Source organism: Corvus brachyrhynchos, unplaced genomic scaffold (genome assembly GCF_000691975.1).
Source record: "Corvus brachyrhynchos isolate BGI_N302 unplaced genomic scaffold, ASM69197v1 scaffold278, whole genome shotgun sequence".
Classification (NCBI taxonomy): domain Eukaryota; kingdom Metazoa; phylum Chordata; class Aves; order Passeriformes; family Corvidae; genus Corvus; species Corvus brachyrhynchos.
In genome coordinates, this window is record NW_008239299.1 from 50165 (window position 1) to 59085 (window position 8921).

General features: G+C 57.1%; 1 protein-coding gene across 1 annotated transcript in view; it reads left to right on the forward strand.

The window, feature by feature from the left end:
• The first annotated feature begins 841 nt into the window (after positions 1-841).
• The window catches only part of ALDH4A1 (aldehyde dehydrogenase 4 family member A1), a 13696-nt gene continuing 5616 nt past the window's right edge, over positions 842-8921 (forward strand). Inside the window, exons 1-10 of the mRNA XM_017740606.1 lie at positions 842-1009; positions 1273-1365; positions 1470-1517; positions 1811-1966; positions 2279-2428; positions 2531-2605; positions 4994-5181; positions 5950-6023; positions 6734-6930; positions 7275-7359. Coding sequence (XP_017596095.1) covers positions 857-1009; positions 1273-1365; positions 1470-1517; positions 1811-1966; positions 2279-2428; positions 2531-2605; positions 4994-5181; positions 5950-6023; positions 6734-6930; positions 7275-7359 — 1219 coding nt within the window. The 5' untranslated portion in view covers positions 842-856. The remainder of the gene's footprint in view (positions 1010-1272; positions 1366-1469; positions 1518-1810; positions 1967-2278; positions 2429-2530; positions 2606-4993; positions 5182-5949; positions 6024-6733; positions 6931-7274; positions 7360-8921) is intronic.

An 8921-nucleotide genomic window follows, 5' to 3' on the forward strand; every position in this document is an offset into this window, starting at 1 on the left:
TTCCCTTCCCTTCCCTTCCCTTCCCTTCCCTTCCCTTCCCTTCCCTTGCCCCCTTTCCGCTCGGGGTCCCCGCGATCCGCGCTGCCGCTCCTGCCATCCCCGCTCCCACCGGGAACCGTCCCGCTGCCAACCGCAGGCACTGCCAGCCCTTGTTTCCCCACTGTTTCCCTACTGTTTTCCCACTGTTTTTCCCTTTTCCCGCCTTGTTCCCCTCGTTTTTCCCTTTGTTTTCCCCTTTCCCCCGCTGTTTTTAGCTGTTTTCCACAGCTTACCTCTTGTTTTCCCTTTTACCCTTGTTTTTACCTGTTTTCCACTGCTTCCTCCTGGTTTTCCTCCTTTACCCCCTTGCTTTCCCCGTTGTCTTCTCCTTTTCTCCTGGTTTTCTTTTTTCTCCCCCTTTTTCCCTGCCTCCACCTTTTCCCCTTGTTTTCACCCTTTTCCCTTCGTTTTCACCCTTTTCCTCTCCCTGGTGTGACAGCCCCCTCCTTTTTCTCCCATTTCCCTCCTTTTTTTGGGCGTTATCGCTGAGCTGGACAGCGGAACGCCCACGCAGGGTTGGAAAGCTGCCAAGGTCGAGCTGTTCCCGGGGCAGGTTCAGAGGTGCCAGGCCGGCTTTTGCCCGCTGGACTTTGCCGGGAGCCAGCGGAGCGTGGGGATGTTGGAGCAGCCCGGATCGATCCGGAGCTCACCCTGTGCCTCGTCCCTTAAAAATGCCTTTCCCAGCACTTTTTCCCGAGCGAGGGGGAAGGATGGTGGGCTGGGGGCGAGGTCCGGGCTCAGTTCCTGGTTCTGGCATCCGCATCCAGCGGGAGGGATGGAGCAGGGCTGCTTTGGCCGGGATTGAGGTGTCCCTGGGATGCTGGGGAGCGGAGGGAAGGAGGGAACGGAGGGATTGCAGCGCCTGTCCTGCCCCAGGCGGAGATGGCAGCACCGCCCGGCCATCCAGGTGACCAACGAGCCCATCCTGGAGTTCAAGCCGGGGAGCCCCGAGCGAGCGGCGCTCCAGAAGGTACCGGTGCCGGGATTTGGGGATCTTTGGGGCTGGAGGGGCCCGGGCTGTGCTGCAGGTGCTGCACGGCAGCCCCAGGCTCTCCCTGGTGTGACAGCCCCGTCCTGCCCAGCTCCTGCTCCTTCCCCTTGGGGACAGCCGTGCCTCCCGTGGGCACCCCATGCCCAGAGCCTGTTCCCAGGTTCCCTTTGCACGTGGGAAGGAGGGATGGAGGGCAGCTGGGGGGGTGAGAGCTGCTCCCACCGTGTTCTCCTCTCTGCCAGGCCCTCGCTGACCTGAAGGGCAAAACCGAGGACATCCCGTGCGTCATCGGGGGGGAGGAGGTGTGGACACCCACAGTGAGGTACCAGCTCTCGGTGAGTCGGGGGGTTCTTATTTAATGGGGGAGAACGGAGCAGGGGTGTCCCTGCAGGAGGGTCTCTGGGACTGGTTCCTACAGAGCCTTTTCTTCTCCTTGCAGCCCTTTAACCATGCACACAAGGTGGCCAAGTACTGCTACGCCAGCAAGGTGAGTGGCCCTCTCTGTCCGCTCTCTTCCGGGCTGTTTTGGGGGGAAGCAGCAGTACTTTGCCTGGGTTTAGCAAGTGAAACGCATTTTGTGAGCAGGGAGGCTCCAGGAGCCTTTCCAAGCCCCAGGGATCCCAGAACAAATCCACACCAGGAGCTGCAGATTCGGGGTTGCGATGGCACCAGTGTTTTGTGCCTGGGGGTGGGTGACCCCTCGCTTTTCCCTGTGACCTGGTGGTGGAGAGGAACCTGGAGAGGCTCCTCCTTGCTGCCTTTCCACCTTGCCTTCCACAGGAGCTCATTAACAAAGCCATTAACGCTGCCTTGGCAGCCAGGAAGGAATGGGACCTGAAACCTGTGCAGGACCGGGCCCAGATCTTCCTGAAGGCGGCTGACATGCTGAGTGGGCCCCGGCGAGCAGAAGTGCTGGCCAAGACCATGGTCGGGCAGGTAGGGGATGCAGGGGGGAAGCTGGGCTGAGCAGGAGGCAGCTGGGGGAGCAGGGCAGTGGGTGTGGCTGGGGTGGTTTTTGGCAGTGGGAATGGCTGTCGATGTCCTTGTGAGGGGATACAGGGGGATCCCCACTCCTTGCTGAGAAAGGAGGGAAGTGGGGCTGGGAGCTCCTGGGAGCAGGGGCCTTGCAGGAGGCCCCATCTTCGAGAACAGAGCTTGGGAGAGGCACCCCACAGACAGCACTGCACCGCTGCAGCTCTGGCTGCTGCATTCCCCCTTCCCATCACGGCCCGGGGCCTCTCCCTGCAGGGCAAGACCGTGATCCAGGCGGAGATCGATGCTGCTGCCGAGCTCATTGACTTCTTCCGCTTCAACGCCAAGTACGCGCTGGAGCTGGAGCAGAGCCAGCCCCTCAGCGTGGACATCAGCACCAACTCCATGGTGTACCGGGGGCTGGAGGTGAGCTGAGCCCCTCTGTGCCCACACCGGCTCACCCTGCGGGGACCGGCGGCACCGTGCTCCCCGTGCTCCCTGTGCTCCCTTTTCCCTGTCCCTCCGCAGGGGTTCGTGGCTGCTGTGTCCCCCTTCAACTTCACGGCCATCGGGGGGAACCTGGCGGGGGCTCCGGCGCTGATGGTGAGTCCTGGGGGTCTGGGGGGGACAGGGGAGACGGGACAGTCCAGGGAAAGGCTGGGAGAGGGACCCTGGCCCTCGGGTTCAGCTGGGCTGGGATGGGCAAGGAGTGAGCTGAGCCTCCCTCGGGCTGTTCCACACCTGGGGCCTGTTGGTCCCCTTGGCTGAATCAGCAATTTGCCTTTAATTAAGAGAAAACATCCCGGTGTCTGGATTTCCAGGGTGATGGGGGAAGCGTTGGAAAAGCACAAACTGCCCAAACCTTCCCTTCTGGGGTTTTTGTTCTGAAGCAAAATGTCTTTTCCTTCCCAGGCTGGGTTTGGGATCTGGGGAATAAACACAGCTGGGGTTTGATTCCCTACCTGGGCTCAGGGGTGCTGTCAGGACATGAGAGTGTAACCAGTTTGTAGCTGCTCAAATTCCTCTGGGATGACGCTTTTTGGGTGCTGTGGGTTTGGCAGAGGAAGGCAAGGGCAGGTCGTGGCTCTGCCATTTAGCAGCGAACTGGGAGACAGGAGAGCCCAGCAGGTGTGAAAAAATAACCAAAAAAGTCAAAGTATTGGTAAAAAGCATTTCTGTACATCCCCATTTCTGTGTCCCACCCCATGGAGCACAGGAGCTCCTGCCTTTGCAGTGTGGATTTTGGGGAGAGACTGGAATAACCTGGTGGATTTGGGCCAGGAATAATTAATTTATTGTTGCACTGGGGAAAAAAAAAACCAAACCACAAATTGTCCTCAGCTCTTTGCTAATTAGGCTCAGATTTCTTCCTGGCCCCAAAGAGGGGCCCTCCAGCAGAGCTGGAGCTGGAAGAGGCTGGAGAACAGAGCTTTAAATTTGGGAAAGTCACATTTAAAGCCATATTTGAGGAGGAGCATTTGAACCTGTCACTTGTGTAGGGCAGGAGTGGGGGGACAAGGAAGAGGGTGAGGCCAACACGGAGCTGGGAAGATTTCTGGGGAGAGAGGTCCCTTCCTCGCACGCCAGGATCCGAGGGAGGCCCTTGGCTTTGGGAAAGCTGGAGATGAGCTCATCCCAGAGCAGATGAGCCCTGCTGGGACGGGGCTAAGACCCGAGCTGGCAGCTCGGAGTGAAATCTGGGGCATCCCGTGGCTCATCCAGCTCCCCCTCCTCGCGTGTGACAATGAATTCCCACGGGGATGCTGCAGGGTGCTGGGATCCCCCGCCTTGCCCTGGGCCAGCAGCAGAAGGGAGCAGGACATCAGCGGGTGCCTTGAAAAGCTCAGCAGCAGGGGGCACCTGGAATTAGTTAGGAGAAAGTGGTGCTTAATAGGGGGATATTAATTAGAGCCCGGTGTTTCAGCCACCACAGCGCACTTCCCGGGGGATTAGACACTGCTCGTGCCTAAAGAGCTGGAGAAATCCGTGCAGTCAATCCTGGGAACGGGATTTCCTTGGGATTGGAGCAGTTGCTGCACCGGCCCGGAATCCAGGCTGCTGGGAATGCTGTGTCCAGCCATTGGATTGCCCAGCAGGCTGGAGGGTTTTGCAGGGTGTGGTTTGTTTCTCTCGATGTTTGGAGTGGAGGGGTTAGAGGGGACCAGGAAGGAGCTGTTCCCTTCCTGTGGGGTGGGAGGAAGGGACCTCTCTCCCCAGAAATCTTCCCAGCTCCGTGTTGGCCTCACCCTCTTCCTTGTCCCCCCCATTCGTGCCCTACACAAGTGACAGGTTCAAATGCTTCTCCTCAAACACGGCTTTAAATGTGACATTCCCAAACTAAAAGCTGTGCTCAGGGAAGGAGCTGTGCCCAGGACGGAGCTGTGCCCAGGAAGGAGCTTTTCCTGCACAGCAAGTCCCTGGAAAGCAGGAGACAGAATCCAGAAGTCCCTGTCCAGCCCCCCCAGGGCTGTGAGCCCGTGCAGGGGAGGCTGAGCTGTGTGACAGGGACACGGGGCGGTCACTGGGAGCCGGAGGGAGGCCGTGGCACGGGGCCAAGGGGGTGGGGTGTCACCAGCACGCTTTTCCAGCCCCTCGTGCTGTTTGTGCCCGGCTGATCGGGGCAGGAGGTTTGGTTTCACTGCCCTGCCTGGCACAAACACCTGCTGGGCCCTGCCCAAAGCCGCTGGCGGCACTGGTGACATCGGGAGCGTGTTCCTTGGCTGTGTCCTGAGACAGACACCAGGGCCGTGTTTCCAGCTCCTCTTAGGGAAGGCAGAGCTCATCCCGGGGAAGGGAGGGTGCAGAAGGCTGGCACGGCGGCCTGGTGAGAGAAAAGGGGGGGGGTTTGTGCCTTCAGCTGAGCAGGGCAGTCCCAGCCCTTCCCAAACCAGTGCTGGGGGAAGGTGGCTGCGAGTCACCGCTCTGGGACGGTTTTCCAGGGAATTCAGCCATCCCTCATGGAGCTGCTCTCCTCTCCTCTCCTCTCCCCAGGGGAACGTGGTGCTGTGGAAGCCCAGTGACACGGCCCTGCTGTCCAGCTACGCCATCTACAAGATCCTGCTGGAGGCCGGGCTGCCCCCCAACGTGGTGCAGTTCGTGCCCTCGGATGGCCCCGAGTTCGGGGACACCGTCACCAGCTCCGAGCACTTCTGCGGCCTCAACTTCACCGGCAGCGTGCCGTAGGTTGCGGACAGGGGTTGCCGGGCAGGGAAGGGGCTGGGGGCTCCCCTGGTGCCCCTTGGAATGCCAGGCCAGCGTTGGGAAGGGCTGCTAGAGCCGGCAGGACGTGGTTGCGCAGTTATATGAAAATAGGGGTTAAAGCTGGTGACAAAAAGTGTCTGAGCAGGGTTTTCATGCTGTGGGGGGAGTGCTTTTAGCTCTGGGGCTAAACTCGGGGCACAGGGACAGCCAGAGTGGCAGTGACACTTCAGGGGTGCTCTGAGGGTGCTTCTCCGGGTGGATTTGTACCCCAGGTGAATTTGTACCCCAGGTGGGTTTGAGCTCGGGCTGTGTGTGGTGGCGGATCCGCACGGGCTGTCAAAGCCTGGGACCCCTCTCCAGGGCCAGGCCACGCTCGGGTGAGCATGGGCTGGGAAGGTGGGGAGCTCATAACTCGGTGTTTGTGGCTGAGCCTCCCGCTGCGAGGCCATTACCATTTTTATTGTTTTCCAGCCGAGGGGTTTGTCACAGTGAGGCCTGAAAGGAAGGGGGGAAAGGGGAGGAACAGAAACTTCTGGATGCTCACTCCATGCTCTTCCCTGGGACTGCAGCAGTTTATTTTTAAAACCGTGGGGTTGCTGTGTGGAGCCTTTGCTTTGATACCTATGCTCCCATTCCCACTTCCCTGTGCAGGGCATCCCTTTTTTGGGGGGTTTCCCATCAGGGCACATCCTTTCCCTGTGTGCAGAGACAGGAGTGCCCTGACCAGCTCCTCGCTCCTCTTCCAGGACTTTCAAGCGGCTCTGGAAGCAGGTCTCGGAAAACCTGGATCGCTACCGCAATTTCCCGCGCCTGGCTGGAGGTACCAGCCTCTCCTCCCACCTTTTTGGGGTGATGCAGGGCTGAGGGGGCAGCTTCTCCTCTGCTCGGGCAGGAGAGGGTCAGGATTGCTGTCCCTGCGGGCAGAGGAAATCACTGGATATTCAGAGTTGTGGGAGTGGCGCGGGATGGGATTTTGGGGTGGGGAGGTGATGGTTGGAGTCCCAAGGTTTGGAGTCCCAAGGTTTGGAGTCCCAAGGTTTGGGAATTTAGGTTGGTCCCTTTCCCATGAGTTTTATCAGCCTGTTTTTCCATGAGTTTTATCTGCCTGCTCTTCTGTGGGCTTCATCAGCCTGCTCTTCCATGAGTTTTATCAGCTTGCTCTTCCATGACTTTTATTCACCTGCTCTTCCATGAGTTTTTTCAGCCTGTTTTTCATGAGTTTTATCCACCTGCTCTTCCGTGGGTTTTTTCAGCCTGTTTTTCCATGAGTTCTATCAGCCTGTTTTTCCATGAGTTCTATCAGCCTGTTTTTCCGTGGGTTTTTTCAGCCTGTTTTTCCATGAGTTCTATCAGCCTGTTTTCCCATGAGTTCTATCCGCCTGCTCCAGGGCTGTGCCCCCAGGCTCACGCCTCTCCCCACTCATTCCCCTCAGAACCCCACCCAGGCAGGGCGGGCCCGAGGCCCCTTTCCGGAGCTGCCACACCCTGACAGCTCCTCCCCTGTCCCTTTTCCCTCCCATCCACGCCCAGAGTGCGGAGGGAAGAACTTCCACGTGGTGCACAGCTCGGCCGACGTGGGCAGCGCCGTGAACGCGACCCTGCGCTCGGCCTTCGAGTTCGGCGGCCAGAAATGCTCCGCCTGCTCCCGGCTCTACGCCCCGGCCTCGCTGTGGCCCCACATCAAAGAGAAGCTGCTGGAGGAGCACGGGAAGATCAAAGTGGGAGATGTGAGCGGAGCTGCCGGGCTGCTGAAGGGCTTTGCGGCTCAGCGGGAGGCTGATGGGATTAGGGGCTGCGGTAACTGGTTGCTAATTCCCATTGAACCGAGCTTTTCATCCCCGGCTGCTCCCCCCCACCGCCCCTCCGAGCCTTCCCCCCCAGCTTCTGGCCGTGATTAGAAATTAACTTGTAGCCACAGTCTGCAGGGAGGGCTGGGCCAGCTCTTCAATGAGAAGGGGAGCTCCTCGGACACGGGGAGGAATTTTTTTGGGAATTGCAGCTCCCTCTGGTTCCTGAGGGAGCTCTGAGGCTCAGGGTGTGCTCATGTCCCCTCCTTTCTGCCTCCCCGCAGCCTGCCCAGGACTTTGGGACGTTCTTCTCGGCGGTGATCGATGACAAGGTGAGCTCAGAACAGCACCAGGCTCCCCCAGGGTGGGGTTTGCTGCTGACAGCGAAGGGGGGACATCAGGGATCAGCTAAAAGCTGAGTATCAGCTGAGCACTGCATGCCCTCCTCTTGAAAAGTGGGGAATTTCCCTCAGAAAAAACTCTGGAAAAAATCACATTTTTGCATGGCATGCTCTTGAAAAGTGGGGGTTTTCCCTCAGAAATTTTCCTGGACATGAGGTTTTTTGCATGGCCTACTCTTGAAAAGTGAAGTTTTTCCCTCAGAAATTACTCTGGATGTTAATTTTTTGCATGGCCTGCTCTTGAGAAGTTAGGTTTTTCCCTCAGAGATGACCCTGGACATGAGTGCTTTGCATGGCCTGCTCTTGAAAAGTGAGGTTTTTCCCTCAGAAATTATCCCGGGCATGAGTTTTCCGCATGGCCTGCTCTTGAGAAGTGTGGTATTTTCTTCAGAAATTACTCTGGACTGAGTTTTTTGCATGGCCTGCTCTTGAAAAGTGAGGTTTTTCCCTCAGAAATAACCCTGGATGTTAATTTTTTGCATGGCCTGCTCTTGAGAAGTGGGTTTTTTCCCTCAGAAATGACCTCGGAAAGGAGGTTTTTTTGTGTTCCCTGCTCTTGAAAAGTGAGGTTTTTCCCTCAGAAATGACCCTGGACGTGAGTTTTTTGTGTTCCCTGCTCTTGAAAAGAGGGGCATTTCCCTCAGAAATTTTCCCGGGCATGAGTTCTTTGTATGGCCTGCTCTTGGAAAGTGAGGTTTTTCCCTCAGAAATGACCCTGGACGTGAGTTTTTTGCATGGCCTGCTCTTGGAAAGTGAGGTTTTTCCCTCAGAAATTTTCCCGGACATGAGTTCTTTGCATGGCCTGCTCTTGAAGAGTGGGGTATTTCCCTCAGAAATTATCCTGGATATGAAGTTTTTGTGTTCCTTGCTCTTGAAAAGTGAGGTTTTTCCCTCAGAAATGACCCTGGACATGAGTTTTTTTGCATGGCCTGCTCTTGAGAAGTGGGGTATTCCCCTCAGAAAAAACTCTGGAAATCACATTTTTTGCATGGCCTGCTCTTGAAAAGTGGGTTTTTTCCCTCAGAAATGACCTCGGAAAGGAGGTTTTTTTGTGTTCCCTGCTCTTGAAAAGTGAGGTTTTTCCCTCAGAAATGACCCTGGACGTGAGTTTTTTGTGTTCCCTGCTCTTGAAAAGAGGGGCATTTCCCTCAGAAATTTTCCTGGGCATGAGTTTTTTGCATGGCCTGCTCTTGAGAAGTGGGGTATTTCCCTCAGAGATTATCCTGGATATGAGTTTTTTGCATGGCCTGCTCTTGAAAAGTGAGGTTTTTCCCTCAGAAATAACCCTGGATGTTAATTTTTTGCATGGCCTGCTCTTGAGAAGTGGGTTTTTTCCCTCAGAAATGACCCCGGACAGGAGTTTTTTTTGTGTGCATTCCCAGCTCCCAATCCCCCTCCTGAGCCGGGACGGCACCAAGAGCGCCGTGCCCCTGAGAGGAATTACCCAAACCCCCTTTCAGCCCCCCAGACCCCCTTTCAGCCCCCCAAAATCGCTCTTTTCCTGCCTCCCCCTTTTCCCCACGTCCTTCG